Source organism: Hypoxylon trugodes, assembly GCF_022578975.1.
Source record: "Hypoxylon trugodes strain CBS 135444 unplaced genomic scaffold F4822scaffold_6, whole genome shotgun sequence".
Classification (NCBI taxonomy): domain Eukaryota; kingdom Fungi; phylum Ascomycota; class Sordariomycetes; order Xylariales; family Hypoxylaceae; genus Hypoxylon; species Hypoxylon trugodes.
Genome location: NW_026250021.1, coordinates 1,619,409 through 1,639,295, shown reverse-complemented (window position 1 = coordinate 1,639,295; position 19,887 = coordinate 1,619,409). Strand labels below are relative to the sequence as shown.

Genomic DNA, 19,887 nt, shown 5'->3' with positions numbered 1-19,887 from the left:
ACGGTACTTACATATCACTATCACAATGACCACGTGAGAAGAATTTGATGTCATTCGTATCTGAACTCTGGTCAGAGCAATATTAATACTTTACCAAGGTAAAGAAGACTCTGGTTGAAGGATCCTATAAACACATGTATCAATCAAGGTTTGAGTCACCAGTCGACATATTCTTCAAAGTAGAGCATACACACGTATTAATGCGTCCAACATCCGGATTAAGGGGGAGGCGGACGTAAGCGTCATCGTTCCTCACACCTCTTGCATAGAGTATCGCTAGTAAGCTAAATAGCTTCCATACGATGCAGTAACCCACTTGTAGGGCTGCATGAACTACCTCCTACATCATACTTAGGTCCCTAGGCGGCCACGTGTTTGTTCGGGTTCCTTTCGGTTACGCGGTCAGCTTCAGCTCCTGATAAGTTAAGGGTAACATCTATATAGGTAAGTAAGAAGATAAGCTGCGACTGTAGCTCTCGCTTACCCCCCTACTTACGATATCATTCGCCGTTGTTATCTGTTAACTACATTGATAAATCAAACTCCTGGCAATGCCGGCGCTCGTGGAAACTTACCATTGTGTATATGCTTCTCAGCTGTTGCGCAATATTATGAATTATATTTTTATATCTGCCGCAGCCTGTGAGGCACTAATTTAGACGTCACTTCACAACTACCTGAATCAAGATATGCCAAATCGAGTAATCATACCTATTCAGGTATAGTACCAATTTTGTTTTTCTTTGATTGAAGCTATTCGCAACTTACCTGGATCTTATCATTAAGTGACCCTCCTTAGTCGGTATAATATTACCCGAGAGCCCAGAATAACCCACTCTGTCAAGTTAAGTAACTACTTGGTTCGTTTGAATCCCTACTTAGTTACTTGTATGTATGTCTTACCTAGGTACCTAGAAATGTACGTACCTTTGATTTGTTATTACTATGAGACGCGGGGAGATATCAGAGCCCCTATAAGTACCCAGGTACCTGGGTAGGTACCTATATAACTTACAACTTACTACACTGAGCATCATGGGCCGTGCCTTTCATTTTATTCTTCAATGGCATTAACTCATGATCCAAATCCATATACCCATTTCAAATAGAATTTGGGGGGCTTAGGTCGCTCACCTAATCCCTCACGAGACCCATCGTCTTCAGCTAGGACAATGACAATTTGAGTTCTCCCCCTGAACCAACGTACAACCATTATGAATTACTGGGTAACTACTAAGTATCTGCGGCCCTGCCACAGATATGTGGCACAGCTTCGAGTTGTCATCAAGCCCCTATGGTGGCTACGAGTTACCAGGGATGTATACCATAAAGGATAGGTAAGCCTCAAGCATACCTCACTTAGGTAAGAAGAGAAAACTTGGCGATCAGCCGCAACCATCCTACCGGGTATGTTTCTACTTGTGGAACTTATCGGAGGCCCATTTGAGACGTGATAAAGCAGAGTGGCATGATGCATAGTAGGACCTGTCAGCTGAGCGGAAGCTTGATATCGTCGGCGCTCGGAGTCATGACACGAACTACGAATAGTAGCTCATCGGCGATAGAAGGGTGGCACGGTTTAAGCAGGTAAATGTGAGTTGCAACATCCTTATAACCTCTTTCTATGTTGAGACTTCGTATAAATACCTAATGTACGCCCTGTCGGATTAAGACAGGATATCTCAACACATCTACACTTTTATTCACTTGAACATTTAGCAGAAAGACGCATTTTATTAATTGTTTAGATTTCCAGATGGCTAAACCAATTCTATTGACGTCACTTGCCTTGAGTCTATATACGAAAGGCATAAGTGCATTCCCACAATATGGGCGTTCCCAACTTGAATTTGACTACGTTGTCGTCGGAAGTGGTCCTGGTGGCCTTACGATAGCCTCTAGACTGACTGAAGACCCTAGCGTCTCTGTTGCGGTGATCGAGGCGGGAACATGGGCTGAAAAGGGAACCGGAAACCAGAGTCAAGTGCCTGGGTACGATTATTACTATGGCGGGAAGGGTGCCAATGAGACCAACCCCTTGGCCGATTGGGGGTTTCTGACTACACCACAGGTGGTTCGTCCTCCCTTGCATTCCCATATTTTTTGCGTACTCCAGAGTTACTCACTACTTATCATAGGGCATGAACGACCAAGTTGTACACTATGCTCGTGGAAAATCGGTAGGTAACTTGATCATACAAATTATACATTTTGATACTGATTATGACTAGCTCGGTGGTTCCTCGAACCTGAATTACATGGGATATGCCCACACATGTGAAGGGGCTTTTCAGATGTGGGCTGACGCTGTACAAGACCAATCATATACGTATGATACTACATCGAAATATTATCGCAAAAGCATGAACTTCACAGGACCAAACCAGGAACTCCGTCTACAAAACGCGACTGTCAGCTATGAACCGTCTGAGGTTGCAACAGGGGGTCCATTGGACGTTACTTTCTCAACTTGGGCGCAGTCTTGGAGTACTTGGATTGCTGCATCTATGAACAAAGTAGGACCTCCTAATACAGAAACCTTTCTGAACGGCAAGCTTAATGGTTCGTCGTGGGTACCGGACACCATCAACCCTCGAAACGGCCACCGCGAATCCGCTGCGACGGCCTTCCTCGAACCATATGTTAATCGACCAAATCTCAAGGTGTTTGACCTAACTCTTGGAGAACGCATTATTTTCGATGCGAACAAGACTGCTCGTGGGGTAGAGGTCACTACCGGTGACCGAACATACACAATTTCGGCAAAACGTGAAGTTATTGTGTCGGGCGGTACGTTCCAGTCGCCACAGCTCCTTCAAGTTTCTGGTGTTGGCCCGGCGGAGCTCTTAAAGAAGCATAATATCACTGTAATTGCAGACCGACCTGGTGTAGGTCAGGGCATGAACGACCACATCTTTTTCGGTATAGCATATCGGGTTAATATCGAGACCCTTTCGGCTCTTAAGTACGGCGATGCCGATTCCCGGGCCATAGAGCAATTCAACGCCAATGGTACCGGCCCTCTGTCAAACACTGCTAGCGACTACTTCGCATACGAAAAACTACCTCAAGACATCCGCCAGGATTTCTCGCCGGAGACATTGGCGGAACTTGCCAAACTCCCAGAAGATTGGCCAGAGATGCAATACTTGACACTCGGCAACTATGCTGGAAACTTTGAACATACAACCCTTGGATCACCACAAGATGGGTATATGTACGCCGAATTACTTACTACCCTTATCACACCAACATCAAGGGGCAGCGTCAACATCTCGTCTCCTCGGATGAGCGATCATCCGCTCATTAACCCTAACTGGCTTACCACTCAACACGATATCGACTTGGTAATTGGTGGCTTTAAGCGCGTTCGCCAAATTCTTGAGTCGGACGTTATGGCAAATGTCACTATTGGTCCTGAGTACTACCCCGGTCCATCAGTACAGACCGACGAGCAAATCCACGAACAAATAAAGAAAAGCTTCGACACCATGTTCCATGTTAGCTCGACATGTAAAATGGGTACTTCTGACGACAAGGACGCTGTTGTGGATAACCACGCCCGCGTGTATGGTGTCAATGGCTGTTAGTAGATCACCTTCCCTTCCTTTTAGAGAAGTGCTAACTTTGAAATAGTACGTGTTGTGGATGCTTCTGCATTTCCGTTCTTGCCTCCTGGCTTGCCGCAAGCAACAGTTTGTAAGTTACTCAGAACTTCAAATACTTTTACGAACGTCAACTAACAAGTGAATAGACATGCTCGCCGAGAAAATCGCGGATGACATAAAGGCTGGAAACTAGAGCTTCGTTAATCTCGCGATCCCAAGGCATGTATTTATATGGTTTTGTAATATTTAGACTGGTGGGATAGAATGGAGGTGCATTAGACTTAGATGGTTCGGTACCAATTAGAAATAGGGGAGCAGTATAGGTAAGACGGCGTATCATTGATCTTCGCACTGTAGGGAGTATATTATTGGGGATGGCAAATTTATATGCGGGCATATCATAGACTTTTTTTTAATATAATTACTTAGATAGTTTGTTGTAATAGTTGGCTCATCCCTGTCGGTAAATACAGGATTGTAATATCGCAGGCTACATCACCAACTTCATGGATTACTACGAAATTAACCAAATGAATGCGGATGTAATCCGCACCCTTTAGTTGATCCTACATAACCAAGTCTAGTAGAAGATTCGACTAAACAAATTGAACGTATCCGTAAAACTCTACATTGTTTCCTAGGTACGATTTGAACCAACCCAACAGTATGTTATGTCAGGACCCTTTGCGCCTGTACGACCTCCAGGGTCCCTTACTTCAGGACTAGGTACCACCAACACAGTGAACTTTACAACGAGCGCACTTCCTTCTCTAAATATTTTTCCGTTGACTAGGTCGAGTCGAATCGCTAAGCGGGGGTTCGGGATGAAACAATACGCTGAGACTTGCCACAAGTTGATGCAAGGTCTCGGATATGAACAATATGCCGCTCAAGGGGGAGATTGGGTATGATGATTCTGTATGCGTGGATTCAGTCACTGATCGCAACACTACAGGGAAGTTCTATTGGGAAATTGCTCGGAGTTCTATATCCCCAGTCGCTTCGCGCACTTCATTTGAACCTAATCATGGCAACACCACCTCCCCCTAGCAACCCGATCGGCTTCGTGCGGTTCTTAACTTCACATTTACTCAATCGATATACTCCCCGCGAATCGACCGGCCTCGAAAAGGCTCAAAGATTTCAAGGAGAAGGAAATGGCTATTTTGCGATACAAAAACAGCGCCCGGGGACTATTGGCGTTGCGCTTGCGGACAGCCCAGTTGGCTTATTGACATGGATATACGATAAACTGGTTATTTGGACTGATAGTTATCCCTGGACTGATGATGAAATTTGTGAATGGGTTAGTATATATTGGTTTAGTCATGCCGGGCCAGCTGCTAGCGTGAACATTTATCACGAGGCATTCAAAGGTGATTGGGTGTCTAGTGCCAGTCTCTACACTCCCAGGACGAAAGTGGTGAGCTAAGTTTTCGATTACAGAGTATCCAAACTACTAAAACTGATTGTTGCGTGTAGGGATTCTCATATTTCCCACAGGAGATGTTTCGGACTCCGAGCCTATGGAACCAGCAGATCGGCCATGTGGTCTTCGAAAAGGAACATGAGAAAGGGGGTCATTTTGCCGCGTGGGAACAACCACAGGCCCTCGCGGAGGATCTTCGAACTATGTTCAGGCAAGGCGGTGAGGCCTATAGTGCTGTTATCAAGAAATAAGTGTAAGCCTTTGAGCAGAAAGCTCTACAATTATGATATGTACAATAGGCAATTGAGAGAAGGTACATAGTTCTCTTATCTCTTTTATCTATAGCATTATAACCCCTATTCATGTGGAACGTTACACTAATTTGAAAAGGGGGGTCCGTCCATGGAGTTGTCTATAGATATGTTCTCCATATCTTTATCTCAATACAGACTTATAGGGTTGGCGCTTCCTGGGAACTCTTATTTATCCTGATTCTAGCAACACGCTTAATAGTCAAGTATAATATCACATGATCACATAATCCGCCAAATGAATACCTGAGTTGCACCTCGGATTCCTCCATGTGATCGTGATCTCTTTCCGATCGGGCTTGAGAGGTGAAAGGGGCGAATCGCGCTGCTCGGTGTCTGCTTTTCGCGAGCGTCCAGTCTGACTGTCAGTAAACCTAGTGTCGCAAAGTTTTCGAGTTCAATGACGGAGTTTCATCATTGTCGCGTTTACCTCAGCAGGAATAATTCATATAGCGGAGTGAAAATAGCTTATAAACACATCTAGGTAGGTATTACGTTCCAAAGTTAATACCGCTGATCATCTGTTACGGCTATGATCGACTGACAGAATACGTGTAATGCTTTCACTCTCCTCGGCAGTAGGCATCCCAAACCTAACTCACCGTACGTTTTGTTTTAGCTCCCGAGTGAGTTTACGGATATCATGGGTAATCCCGTCAAAATTCCGTTGAGCCCACTTCTTATATTTACAAGAATGGCAATTCTCGTAATAGAGACTACGTTAGTTTGTCTGTCCTTGTCTTAGTTAACTCTAATGCGCGAGGCCTAGGCCAGTCTGAGTTGTACGTCGCATCCATCATCCTTAAAATCAAATATAGAATTTCCTTTTATGGATGTGTAAGTCAGCTCCAGCTACCCGGGTATTTACGCTCGCCACTGCAAGGGTCTCAGGAGGCTCGGTACGAGGTCGTCAAAATGATATCAAAATCCAGTCCGGAAGGAATCGGCGATGGCCAGCTCCGTGACGGGTAAACTTTTTCCTATCCAGGAGGTCTTCGAATATTTCCCGAATATCTTGATTTTGTACGGGTTAAGTCATATAGTTGATAGGTAACCATTGTTCTATACAATATCTCATCTATCCACCGCTAATTTACTTGACCTTCTACCTAAAACTTTTGTTATTATAAACCCACGGCTTTTGGAATTAGGGCAGATCCATCACTCCAGGGAACTGTTACGCCCCTTTTCGTCAGCAGTTATGACTTCGATCCGGAAGTGGACAACGGCAGCTCTTGGCGCACGTCCCCTCAATAATGGCATTGGGAACCATGGGTTTGCAGGACCAGACTGTAGGGTCCCCGGTCATACCTGGCTCCTAGGTAGATGAAAAAGTAAGCACACTAACAGCGACAACAGCAATGTCAAACCTTGGGACGCCCCAAGCTGGATATCTGAGAAGATGTCCACACCATTCACCCAACTGTGCTTGGGGAGATATGAATGTTACCAATACCAACCCCTATGCATCCCGGCCGGATACGGGGGTGACTCGAACCTATGATCTCACTGTCTCGAGGGAGACAGCTGCCCCTGACGGAGTTGAAGCAGAACTTCTCCTTGTCAACTCACAGTTTCCGGGGCCTGTGGTCGAGTGCGATTGGGGAGATTGGTTTGAAAGTAAGCTCCCCTTCCCTATCAGCAGCATAAAAGTGCTGACTATATCGAAGTTACGGTCCATAATAACATCTCGGATGAGGGTACCGCAATACACTGGCATGGGAATCTACAGAAGGAGACCCCTTGGATGGACGGCGTACCAGGTATCGCTCAATGCCCGATAGCACCAGGTTCTTCATATACATATCTCTTCAAGCCAGACCTGTATGGCACTGGCTGGTATCACTCTCACTACGAAGCGCAAGCAGTGAGCGGCTTCTCCGGGCCCATGATAGTTCATGGTCCAAGTCATGTCGACTACGACATTGACCTAGGTCCAGTTACCATCTCAGACTACTTCCACACATATTATGATACCATTACCCAAGGGTTTCTGGATAATAAAGTCGAGGTCACCCTCTCCGATAACAACTTGATCAATGGCAAGAACTCCTACAATAATAATGGAGCCCCTCTTGCGTCGTTCAACTTCACATCGGGTAAAACGCATCGCTTACGGCTAATCAACACATCGGCGTTCGCTGTACAGAAAGTATCAATTGACGGCTATGACCTAACGGTCATCGCCAATGACTTCGTACCAATCGAGCCATATACAACCGACGTAGTGACAATCGCGGCCGGCCAACGCTCGGATATCTTGGTCGATGCAACGGGGGATCCGACCGACTCGATGTGGCTCCGAGCATATAAACCACCGAATTGTTCACCAGGGAAGGATGGCTCGTATCTAGTGACAGCGGCGATATTCTACGAGAACGCAGATCGCACACAAGCCCCGACAAGCCAACCGCAGGCGAATGCATACGATAATTACTGCGGTAATGATCCCCTGTGGCAGACCGTACCGGCTTATCCCCTCACGCCGGACGAACCAAGTGTAACAGAGATCCTCCCGGTTGAGTTGCGTCCAAACGGGTCGTCTAACTTATGGTATATGGCAAATCGTACATTTCGAGTTGACTATAATGACCCTCAGCTTCTGAATGCCAATGCTGGAAATTTCAAATTCCCTCATATTCAGAACGTGCATAACTACGGCAGTAACTCGTCACTTCGCTTCATAATCCAGAATACGGGGTTTCAGCCGCACCCGGTGCATCTGCATGGACACAATTTCATGGTGCTCCAGGAGGGGCCCTGCGCTGATAACAAGACGGTGTTTCCGCAGGGCCAACCGGAATCTTCAAATGTGTACTCTCCGGGCGAGGCTTCTGATCATTTCGGTGGGAGACCAGGAGGTGGGCCAAGTGGTCCAGGCGGTCCAAGTGGCCCGCCACATCAGCGTAGCATCAACACCACCACAGCCGAGGAAGATCTCATACGGCGGACTATTGATTGGTCAAAAGCTGAGATGATTGGTGATTACGGATCGTGCTGGGATGGCACCATCGTGAACCCGGAGAATCCTCAACGCCGCGATGTGCAGATGTTGTTACCCGGTCACTACATCGTGTTACAATGGGAGCAAGACAACCCAGGGATCTGGCCCCTCCACTGTAAGTCAAGTCTTGAATGAGGCAATAACGGTCAAACATTGACTTCCTGTTTAGGTCACATCGCTTGGCACCTTTCTGGTGGTATGGGATGGATGATCTTGGAACGCCCCGATGACTTCTACAATAACGCAAATATTAGCGACGCCATGTCACAGACCTGTAATGACTGGCATGCTTGGTCCAGTAATAACGTTATTGGTGTGTATTTCATAGTTTTCTGCAGCGAAGTGCATGAGCTGACCTTTGTGATAGATCAAATCGATGGCGGTTTATGAGGCGGTGTGAACAATCGATGATGTATTTCTGAAGTTCAAATTGATACATCAGTTTCAGTTTCAATATAATTTGACGCTTTCTAATAAAACGGCTTGTACTCGGAAAAGCACGTTTATAGGCGGAAGTAAGCAGCTGAAAGGGATCAGTTCAAGTGCCCACCGTGCGATCGGTACGAGATAAACTGTCCAGATAGGACTATGTGATAGGCTTAAGAATTTTGGTAACGCAGTGGAATACAGTCTGTATAACATGGCCGGTACTTGAGCTGACACCCGGGTGGCTGGATATCGCCCCCCACGGTACCACCACACTCACACCAACGCTGTGGGATTTTTTAACATCCAACGATTTATTAGCCTTTAACAATCTTGTAGTTTCCAGCGATGATCACCGCCGATGAAGCCAAAAGGAATCATGAGGTACAATCGTTCGCGTCAGCGTCAGGTTCGGGCTTGAGACTTCATGCAGGTGGCCGAGGCAATAGTCGTAAAAAGCAACCAACAAGGACATAGCCCACCCGCCACCAATGGAGTTCCAGACTCACCGAAATTAAAAATCCCCTTAGAAGATCATGGTAGTAAAACAAGATAGCGGTAGGAATAGATACTCCGAAAGGATTGGTATTACGTTCGGCATTTACTCAGGATAGCCAGGGGCAAACCTGTGATGATGTTGACTATTGGTCAAGTATCAGCGGTCGCGGAGCTTGCTCCGCTCATGCATGTTGAGGCGTTTTTGTATTGCGAGTGCAAGATGTGCGTGATTTTGCGGTGATGCAAAGACAGCAAAAGCAGCGCGAGCTTGCTACGTTTTACCACTAATTCAGAGAAGTAGAGGAAAAATTCATTCTGACAAGCCACTTTTCATAATCAATAATGATACTGAAGACCAATATAGGAAAGAAGAATGATGTCGTCTACACATGTGAATCTCTTTGTCAACGCGCCAGCCTCTGCTCCACTCCACTAAAGTCCAGCTTGCGATACCCGTGAGAGGAAATGGATTATAAAGGATAAATAGGAATACAAGACGATATAGTAATTTTATTAAATAGGAGTGCCCGTTGACATTGATAGGGAGAAAGGAGAAAAGGAGAATCCCACACTCAGCCCCACTCGGGATAACTCCGTAGTTCCGTGCGCCACCAAATCATCATCAATCTTCCCGGCAGAATGATGATTAGATCGATAGTTGTAGATCGGTTGTAATATCACCCCAATGGGCGTGTATAAGGTCAGCGGGTGGACTGTCCCTCTTTCTTTTCCACGGTCCACTGTTTCCATATAGGGGTAGGCGAGCCTCCGCTTCCATCGAATACGTAGAGGAAAGAGGGAAATACTTGTGAGGCGGGAATTTCGCAGCTTCGGGAATACGTGGGGTCCCAACAGTGGCTTGCTGTTGGCTCAAGAGCTTCAAGAACCGGATGATGATGAAAGCGCAGCTGTCAGCGCCAAGAGTCCAAGCCGCGCGTGCGTACCCTGCTATGAAGAAAAAGTTAGGTATGTCCTGGAGCATTGTGCCATTCCAAATGAATTTCTCGTTCCATTTGACTAGTTCGCCGTCTACCTTGATGTCGATCTTACCGCCGAACTGCATGGTCAACCCAGTGGCGGTCACGATAACGTCGGCGTCGATTATCTGGCCATTTTCCATCTCGACGGTCTTCTCCGTTACTCGCTTGATGATGCCAGTCACGATATCAGTGTTTGGCTGGTGAAATGCCTTGAAAAAGTCTCCGTCGGGTGACATACAAAGGCGTTGTTCCCAAGGGCTATACCGGGGCCTAAAGTGTAGGTCGACATTGACAGAGTCTGGCAGCTGTTTGATAGTCTGCTTGCGGAAAGTCTTTCTCATATAGTTGGGGAACCACAGACAGAGCATTGCACCTGTGTAGGAATAAAAGATATACCATAGGCGTAGGTAGCTAGCCGACAACCAGGAAATCTTGCGGTTCGGTAGTGATGCCACGTAACTGGGGCTTCTCTGCACCATGGTAACTTTGGCAGCTTTCTTGGCTAGATTAGGCAACAGTGTGATGGCGGTAGCCCCGCTACCAACGATGACCATCTTCTTGCCAGTATAATCGTAATCTTCGGGCCAGAATTGAGGGTGGATAACCTTGCCTTTGAAATCGTCAAGGCCGGGTATGATGCTTGGCCGTGGGTTCTCGTAGTCGTAATAACCCGTCCCTAGGATGACGGTACCCGCTGTGTAATGTTTCATAATATCGTTGTGGTTGATTGTTAGATCCCATTGCTGTGCCTTCGAGGACCAGTCCATGGAGACCACCTTGTGTTTGAAATGAAAGTGGTAGTCGAGCTGGTACTTAGCGATCGAAGACCTTAGGTACTCCTTGATGAGATGCCCCTTTCCGACCGGCTGCGAATAAGGCCAGGGATTCCAGGCGAAGCCGAAGGAGTACATGTCGGAGTCTGATCTAACTCCTGGGAATTTAAACAAGTCCCATGTCCCACCAATTGCGTCCCGACCCTCAAGGACGGCGAACGTCACATCTGGGAGTTCAGATTGTAGGCGGTAAGCAGTGTTGATACCAGATACCCCCGCACCGATGACAATCACGTCAAAGTGATCGGGACCGTGACTCTTCTCTACTGACAACCCCATGTTGGTACTACGGCTAGATAGCGATGGTGCTCCCAGGGGGGATTTGGTAACAAAATGAAGTGGCCTCACAATTACCTAGTAGCAAGGGCGATTATACCAAGCAGTAGCGGCGGAGAAACTATCGACTCGTGAGTAAGGAGCAACGAGATATATATTCCTAAAGGAAGGGGGGAAGTGGCTTGCTGGAAAATCATGCCCCCCTAGGGGGCACCCAGTAGTCTTGCTTTCCCTTCAGCTGTTAAAGATAAAGGTTAGAGGCTAATGTTGTGTTACACTTGATGTTACCTATGATCATCACCAACGTCGCTAGTCTCGTCATTAGTGCGAAATTTGCTTTTGGATACTTGCTTTCAAAATCGAAAATTTTTGCCCTTTTGAGCTCTTTTTGCCATTCCCGTGGACCGAACGTGTCCGAGACTGTATCACATGGCCCTAATGCCGAGACCTGTACGGATATAAACATCGCGTTGTTTTCCCCAACGTGCTGTGACGCAAGGGTCTGGGTGCGTGGTTGGTTGCCGTTGGCGAATGGTTGTGATATCGTCAGCTCTTTGTTGCTTCATATGGGGTATAGTTTGGGGAACCCCGGACAATGAAGGAATGAGGGGTATCATGTCCTCAGGTAGATGTCCTAGTAGGCGAACAAATAAGCTTAGTAATGACCCACGAGTATCAATAATGTATGTATATCAGTAATGTATTAAATTATATGGCCTGTGATAGAATAGCGGTTTCTTATAGCGGCCTGAGGACACTTCCCCTCTCAGTGTTTAGACATTAACATCCTTCTATCACATTAGCATGTATAAAGCCTTGACAGCTTTCTCGGCCGCAGCGATATGCCACGGCCGGATGTCAGTCTCCTTATCTACCATACCACGAGCCCTAGCTAGTGTTCCTAGCCCACGGTAATATGTAAGCATCTCCCTTAGGAGTGATTCGTATGCCCTAGGATTCCCTTCGTTGTGTATAATATTAACCTCCATGACGGTGGGCGGATCTTCAATTCTTGTTCCGCCTCGTTTTACTAGATATCCGCTGATTAGAGCTGGGTTGAGCTCCGTCAGTGAAGTTGAATTGTTTAATCTGTGAGAAAGCACAGCACCCCATGTTTGGTCTGTGATTTCCGTTAATGTGGCTTCGTTTTCGGATTCCCCATTGTTTTCGCCTCCGGGCGTAGCAGCGCTCATCATTACATTCTCTCGTATAGGGGTAGTGGGGTTACCACTCTGCTCGGGGGAGACCATAGACCCCTGCGGGGTCGAAACCGGTGTTGTGTAAAATACCGAAAGAGCATTATTAGACACTTTGACAACTGGTGGAAGCAGTTGCAGAGATGGGTCCGTGTCTACTGCGATGAGGGTCAAGCTAATCGACGCCTTTGACTCTCCTTGTGCAAGAGTGGACCAGAGCTCTATCTCAGACTGTTCCATTACGCCACACTTCGCAATAATAATGCGCCAATGAACCTTCCATGTCGAGATAAAATCACGCGTTGCACCCCATATCTCCGTTGCGACATCTGCAACTGGTCTCGATAGACTCTTCCCCTTTCTTCCTAGACAGTAGGACGCAGTCATTTGTTGGCTACCCCTATTGTCCGTCCAGGCCGCCGTGATCCATCTCCCATCTATACTCTGCGCGTAAGCAATATGCAGGCAGGTATTCTCATGTAGTAAGGATGCAGATGGGTTTGTTGTTAATTTGAAATCAATCATCCGTGGTGGTGGTTGTTCAAGTGTAATAGCTGGGGACGTCGCCGCACTACCGAATTGAGTGCACCTGTCATATATCTCCATTGCTAGCCTAGAAAAATCGAAGGGAGATGGCATGGCCACTGAGTTGGAAGATGCTACGAATTCTTGTGGAATCAGTTGCAAGGCTAGGTCGTTGGTTGATGCCAATTTTTTGTTAGCTAGTAATTGTTTGTAGTCTTCGAATATTTGGTTGAAAACCGCACAGCATTCAACAATCGACCAAATAGCATCTGGTGAATAGACGAAGAAAACAACGAAATTTATCTCCTCAACTACCATTGAAGCTAGCGTTTGGCAGATTTTGGAAACACAAGCCGCCATCGATTTAGAAAACGGCGCTGAGTCTTTTTCAACCGAGAAAGGGAACATGCCGTTTTCACTGCCAGATGATGATGGAAGGCGATTAAACGAGCCTAGTTTTAAGGATTCATAGATGCTACGCATCCTATCCGTAAACACTAGCATATCGTCGCCAAGACCTTCATAATCAGGAAAAATGCAGATAGCGTTGATGTCTTTATTCCCCGGGGACGGGCTGAGTCCAAGGCTCTCCCAAAACGATACTGCAGAAGGCAGAACGGACAATTTCGACTCATATCGTCGTAACTCAAAATGTGGTGATGGAATCTGGAATAAGTTGCTTGGTCTCGTTTGGTCAGCACCTGGTGGCCTTGGCTGCATCCTCGTAGGCTGACCAAGAAGCGGCACATCTTGAATTTCTATGAAGGGGCGGAATTGATACTCAGTGGCGGTTGCGAGACAAGGGGGGAGGCAAGATTTGATATCTTGGATGGATTTCCGTGTTAAACCGGTGAGTTGACGATGTCTATCAACTCTTGAATCTAAAGGCTGTGAGATATGATTGACGAAAAGTGTCGAAGTGGAGAACTGATCTGTTAGGATCTGTGCCGCCATGATTAACAGATCATCCGGTAATGAATATTGAAGAAAAGGCGGCTCCGGGTCGGCAAAATATTTTGTGAGAAGATCCGCTTCAGACTTGCAAGTTTGAGGAAATTCAAGTGGCAAATGCGGCGAGCTGACATCCACAGATTCGAGTTCTCTAAATGATGTAGCAAGCGATTCCCCGTCATCATCGACTAGACGTCGCCTCACACTCGAAGATTTGACTGGGGATAAAGGTTCGTCGCTATCGTAACTGGAGTCATCCTGATCTGACACGAGACTAATCTCATCAGCATCTGAATGAGCTTCGTCGATACCAGAGGGACTCGCTCTGTCCGACGTCGGAACTTGGGTGCCGGAAGAACGACTAAGGAGTTGTCCAACTTTCGCAGGAAGTTCTTTTAGGCCCTTTCGGTTCTTTGAATGACGTCGTAGATAATCTGTGGTCGGTGGCTCGTTCGCGCTCGAGGACTTGGTGTCCGCTGCTTGTCGCTCAAGGGAAAAATCAAACCGTCCACTCCCTTCATATTTGCTATTTACCATTGATAAGCCAGGACCGAATTCCACCTTATCAAAAATACTGCTATGAAAAGAGAAGTCCATACGAGAATTCTTGTGGACGGCTTTGTGGTTATCAAGGGAAGCTCTAATTCTCTTGAATACCGTATCCGGGTTGAACGGGCTAGCAGGCCGTTTCAAGGCCGCAGATTGCGATCTGTTAGTTTCGAGTCCACCATGACGTCGCACTTCTTCTCCTAACGAGCTTCGGGCATGTTTAAGCTCAGGTTTCGTAAACGTTGGCGAGGGAGTGGCATCAGGCAAGTGAATATCCGGAGCGCCCGTTTGCATATGTGATTCTTGTGACGTTGGAAGGCCAACTCCAAGATCGAGACTAGAATCCGTATTTTGGAGGCTTGGAAGGTCAAGAGAACTCAAACCCATGTCTCCAGGTTGCTCATCGAAGAAGTTGAAATCCGCTTCTGTTATATCCGTGTCGCCAAACATATCGGGGCCAAGTTCACCGAAAAGATTTTCGGATTCGAATGAGCTGCCGATGCGCTCACGCTTCGTTTCCGTGTTCTCCCAATCATCGTTATATGATACGTTGCGGGTAGATTCCATATCTGCTGGCGCCGCAGTGGTCACATGATTTCCAGGACTAGAAGCTGAATCATCCATCGACGGTGTTGCGCCTATGATGCTCTGGGCGTTAGGTTCCGGTGGTGTAAGATAGAGCCCTCCTGGTGGTGCCCCGGTATTACCAGACCGGTGTAAAGCTAGAGGTGAAAGCCCATTCGCGTGCTGAGCTTGGCCGTCCGCTAATGAGGCTTCCCGAGCTATCGCAGATTCTCTCTCCTTTTTATTTTTTTCTAGGGTGTTATCACGTTCTCCCGCGCTCAAGAACCATTGTTTTGCAACTTTTAAGGCGTCAAATTTCCGGTCGGCTGATTGATCCTCTATTTCACCCCCAATAGACAGCCGCGAAAATATCTTGCAGAAGCAGAGGTTGACAGGCCATGATATACTAGGAGCACCTACAACAGGAGTTCTTTTTCCGTCTATATTCTGTTCTGTTGGTTTCCGACGCATTCGCTGAAGACCAACCCAGTTCTGCGATTCACAGTAAGAGGACGGTATATTACGGGCTTGAAGGAAATTGGAGCAAATATTCCGCCAGGGGCCGTCATCCCTTTCCGACCGCAACCTCATAACCTGCGTATCTGGTGACTGGCCGTAGCTACCCTCGGTGGCTGTAGTCTCGGAAATCGTAATCGGGTGGCAACTAGCAAACATGCCCAAAGGTGCGGCGAGTACGGTAACACCCAGCGACGGGAGAGGGTGTCCTAGGTTTTCCGACAAATTGATTATACCCTCTGCCAAAGAAAGCGCGAAGGATATAACCAAGTTACCCGTTGTTGTAAGATATATGCGTAGAGAGGCGAGAACAGCGGGGACACTGAGGAAATCATCTTGGGAGGTCCGTGGGAGGAGAAATGTTCGAGAGCTTAATGGAATAGCACTGGTGGTAACACAGAAGCTCGAAGATACCGCAGATAGAGCAGCGGAAATGAAGTGTTCGTAGACATCTTTTACAGAAGCAGATGAAACGGATTTTGAATCAAGGGAGACTGCTTTAATGTCCTGCTCGCTAATTGTAGGGAAGGGTTGCCCAGAGGGAAGAGTGGCAGACTGTGTGTTCCTATAACTCGGATCGAGAACGGCGGATCCGCTGGACGAGGAGCTAGCCGGAGTATTGGCTGAATTTGGACCATGAGTGCGATTCTTCACCAGCGCGGCCGATTCAAAAACACCCTCCTCACTCAAAGCAAAGGTAAATCCAGCACTTCCAATGGACTTTGGGAATATTGACGTGGCCGATTGGCTTCCTTGAAGCTTGTCTTTTTGCGACAGGCGAAAGAGCCATACTCCCCGTCGGATGGTATCGAAATAGGCTAAGAACCCGTCTCGCCGGAGTGTAGTCTCGAGCTCGATCGCATTGGAACCGAAGGATGCCAAATTCGGGGAGACAGGGTCGTAAAAGGCGAAGTTCACGGATGATATATTATTCTATAAGGCCAATCGGGCGCTGTTAGCTAGGGATCTTCGTTCGCGCATATTGATAGGTATGAGAAGTATAACGTACAATTACCAATGCATTAGTTTCATATTCGCCAGTGTCCATATCGTAATTCGTATCAATCATCCCGATGTGGTAGTCGTTCCCATACACAAGCTATACGCCAGGTACTCAAGATGCGATGATACCTTCAACCAAGCGCAGACTAGCGTGAGAATAGGACAAAGTTGATGAAAGATGTTCTAGAAGTCGGTTTTAATCTCTGAGGTCTCCAACACATACCGAGCTCCATCTCCGCTACGCCCATTCCAAGAAAAGGCAACGCGAAGCTCGAAGCGCAAAAGAAGAAAGGCGGGAAGCGGGAGCAGTAAGCGGGCGCAACGTAAACGACTACCGAGCCATGGAAATTCCGTCACTGTTGGTATCTGATTGGAGGATAGTGTTTATAATAAAATCGCCAACATTAATGTTTGTGGAGTTGGTCACAAAGGTGGCCATGTATATGTGGTCATAACCCAAGCAGCCTAGTTAATTGTGTTGCCTTGCCGAAAGAAGGGCTGAAGTAGCGAGAGGTAGGTAGTAAAGGAAGCTTTCCAAGTTTGGAGTCTTCCATAAAAACTCCGCGAGGCGCGAATGTGGTAAGTGCATCCATCCATCCATTCCTTACAGGGTATACCCAAGTACCTATGTACATATCTCCCAATGCTGAGTGGGCACGCGGGCAGCTAGGATTAATAAGTGTTACACGAGCCAATCATTTATCATTTACTATATATCAGCGGATCTTGAAGCGGAACCCGGAGACCCCGACCAGGGTCTCATGCAAAGCAACGACGAATTTTAGACCATGACCTAAAAAGGCTAAGGGTGATCTTATCAGCTAAAAGTCCCCATAGTATTTTTTCTTATCGCCCCTCTGGGTACATACCTCGCAGCTTCGCATTTCGTTCATCTTATTTTCATCTTTTTTTCATCTTTTTTTTTTGCTACTTCATCGCGGCAATCCCTACGTAACCTTCGCATCGCCTAAAGGACTTTCGCTATGAAGGTCACTAATCAAGGAGATGTGTCGGTGTACACCATAGCTGGTGCCAATACGGCGCGGCCTCTGCCAGACTGGTAAGACGACGACGCAACTCTTCATCGGCTTGGACAAAACTAATTGCACGTCTTCTATGTAGGCTAGCCCGTCGCCGAAAACGTAGCTTGAAGTCAGATCCCGAGTACCAAAATAGAATAGAACTTTTGCAAGACTTCGAGTTTGAAGAAGCGAGCCAATGCGTCAGGGTTTCGGAGGACAATGATTGGATTATGTCCACCGGAACATGTAAGTCGCGACGAAATTTTCTACGTTGACTACCTTCTAGTCCAGAGAAACACAGATATATAGAGGGTATTTTGAACCAAATACTAACACCCGACAGATAAGCCGCAATTCCATGCACACTACTTACCTCACCTTGCCCTATCCTATACGAGACACACGAAATCTCTTAATACAACCTTCTTACTCCTTTCCACCGATTATTCCAAATCCCTACATCTACAAAGCGATAGAAAACTTGAATTCCATGTAAGTCGATTTCAAATATTCCCATCGAATCTAGTTCCCTTTTTGGCGCAGCACGTTAACAAGCGCATTACAGACCCCCGCCGGTTGTCACTACGAGTTACGCCTACCTAGGTACGGAAGAGACCTCGTTTACGATCGTTATTCAACCGAAGCGCTAGTTCCCTCGGTGGGACTAGACTCCGATGGCCACGGTGAAGTCTTTCGGATGAACCTAGAAGTGGGAAGATTTATGAAATCATATCAAATCGACGTTGGAAACGACGAGGGTGTCGAATCCGGCCTACAGGGAAGCATCGGTGTTGGTAGTGTCAATACAGCCGCTATCGCTGAGAATAGCCATAACTTGCTGGCGTTCGGCACTTCTCTAGGTTCCGTCGAATTCTGGGATTCACGATCCAAATCACGACTTGCTATCCTCGGCGGTCAAGAAGGCGAAATAACAGCTCTCGATTTTAATCCCACTGGTCTTTCGCTCGCCACAGGCACTTCAACCGGCCTGATCAAACTTTTCGATCTTCGAAGCCCGAAGCCGTTAATACAAAAGGACCACGGTCCCGGTTTCCCTATCAAAAACCTCATTCACATGACGACGTCTTCACATGAGAAGAAGGTCTTATCCGCCGATAAACAGATGATTAAAATCTGGGATGAACTTGATGGCGAGACATGGACTTCAGTTGAGCCCTTGGTCGATATCAACTTTGTGACATGGTGCAAAAATTCGGGAATGATCCTTACAGCAAATGAGGGCAAGCCTCTTCACAGCTTCTTCATACCACAATTGGGCCCCGCGCCCCGGTGGTGTTCATTCCTTGATAACATGGTTGAAGAGATGGCTGAAGAGATCAGCACCGATCAGTATGACAACTTCAAATTCTTGACATTGCCAGAGTTGAAATCACTCAGCTTGGCGCACTTGATCGGCAAGACGAACCTATTGCGCCCCTATATGCACGGTTATTTTGTGGCCTCGAAGTTGTACGATCAAGCCCGCCTGATCGCCAATCCATATGCCATGGAAGAGGAACGCGCGAAACGCATCAAGGAGAAGGTTGAAAAGGAGCGTTCCAGCCGAATCCGTGGCAACAAGAAGGTTAAGGTCAACCAGAAGTTAGTCGATAAGCTACTCAAGCGCCAAGAGAAGAGAGCCCAAGTAGATCCAAAGGCTGGCGTTCTAGGTGACGAACGATTCAACCGTTTGTTCGAAGACGAAGAGTTCAAGATCGATGAGACCAGTCGCGAATTTCAAGTTCTAAACCCTAGCACGAAGGTTGATCCAGAAACAGGTGCGGTTACTACTAAGCCAGGCGCACAGTTTTCAGACGAGAGCGAAGATGACGCAAGTGATGATGAAAGCGACGATGAAATACACTCAGAAAGGAATGCGCCGAAGGAAATGGTCATGCACGTCAGCAATTCTAACCGAAGCGATGGCCAATCATCAAAAGATACGTCGTTAGGCTCTAGAGCTCAAAAGTCGGGTCGTATCAGCAAAGCCCGGGGTGGCGATGTTGTGGGGGAGAGGCATGTCACATTTGTTCCAGAGTCAAGGAAAAATAAGGACGAAGAAGCTCCAAAACCACAGAGAAAAGATCGACGAACAGACTCGCGACGGAGTGCTAGTGCTAATGTCTTCAGGCGTCTTTGATACCCAACGATTACTAGCGATATTGATATTGATACATTATCCAAAAAAGCAATTGAC

At 47.0% G+C, this 19,887-nt stretch overlaps 6 protein-coding genes across 6 annotated transcripts; 4 read left to right on the top strand and 2 right to left on the bottom strand.

Moving 5' to 3' along the window:
* Positions 1-1,756: 1,756 nt before the first annotated feature.
* Positions 1,757-3,970, top strand: F4822DRAFT_444236 (putative choline dehydrogenase; the record flags this gene model as incomplete). Its single annotated transcript, XM_051463204.1, has 5 exons — positions 1,757-2,074; positions 2,139-2,180; positions 2,232-3,585; positions 3,637-3,699; positions 3,755-3,970. 5 exons carry the CDS (start codon positions 1,757-1,759, stop codon positions 3,799-3,801), a joined length of 1,824 nt encoding a protein of 607 aa, XP_051313399.1. The 3' UTR covers positions 3,802-3,970.
* A 462-nt stretch (positions 3,971-4,432) lies between these two features.
* On the top strand, positions 4,433-5,288 carry F4822DRAFT_430371 (Alpha/Beta hydrolase protein; the record flags this gene model as incomplete). The annotated part of the gene is made up of 3 exons (XM_051461278.1): positions 4,433-4,513; positions 4,564-5,031; positions 5,091-5,288. The coding sequence occupies 3 exons, from the start codon at positions 4,433-4,435 to the stop codon at positions 5,286-5,288; spliced, it is 747 nt and encodes a 248-aa protein (XP_051313398.1).
* A 1,261-nt stretch (positions 5,289-6,549) lies between these two features.
* F4822DRAFT_444234 (putative multicopper oxidase) lies at positions 6,550-9,392 on the top strand (the record flags this gene model as incomplete). The annotated part of the gene is made up of 5 exons (XM_051463203.1): positions 6,550-6,640; positions 6,708-6,968; positions 7,019-8,467; positions 8,522-8,665; positions 8,720-9,392. 5 exons carry the CDS (start codon positions 6,550-6,552, stop codon positions 8,740-8,742), a joined length of 1,968 nt encoding a protein of 655 aa, XP_051313397.1. The 3' UTR covers positions 8,743-9,392.
* Positions 9,206-11,507, bottom strand: F4822DRAFT_288693 (FAD/NAD(P)-binding domain-containing protein). Its single transcript, XM_051454979.1, has one exon. It carries the CDS (start codon positions 11,366-11,368, stop codon positions 9,923-9,925), a length of 1,446 nt encoding a protein of 481 aa, XP_051313396.1. The 5' UTR covers positions 11,369-11,507; the 3' UTR covers positions 9,206-9,922.
* F4822DRAFT_444232 (mediator complex subunit 13 C-terminal-domain-containing protein) lies at positions 11,508-16,735 on the bottom strand (the record flags this gene model as incomplete). The annotated part of the gene is made up of 2 exons (XM_051463202.1): positions 11,508-16,599; positions 16,676-16,735. 2 exons carry the CDS (start codon positions 16,733-16,735, stop codon positions 12,160-12,162), a joined length of 4,500 nt encoding a protein of 1,499 aa, XP_051313395.1. The 3' UTR covers positions 11,508-12,159.
* A 916-nt stretch (positions 16,736-17,651) lies between these two features.
* Positions 17,652-19,830, top strand: F4822DRAFT_430367 (WD40 repeat-like protein; the record flags this gene model as incomplete). The annotated part of the gene is made up of 4 exons (XM_051461277.1): positions 17,652-17,728; positions 17,791-17,936; positions 18,034-18,182; positions 18,256-19,830. 4 exons carry the CDS (start codon positions 17,652-17,654, stop codon positions 19,828-19,830), a joined length of 1,947 nt encoding a protein of 648 aa, XP_051313394.1.
* Between the last annotated feature and the right edge of the window lie 57 nt (positions 19,831-19,887).

Excerpts from the sequence above, each read along its gene's own strand:
- F4822DRAFT_288693 (XM_051454979.1), bottom strand. The coding sequence starts at position 11,368 with ATGGGGTTGTCAGTAGAGAAGAGTCACGGTCCCGATCACTTTGACGTG.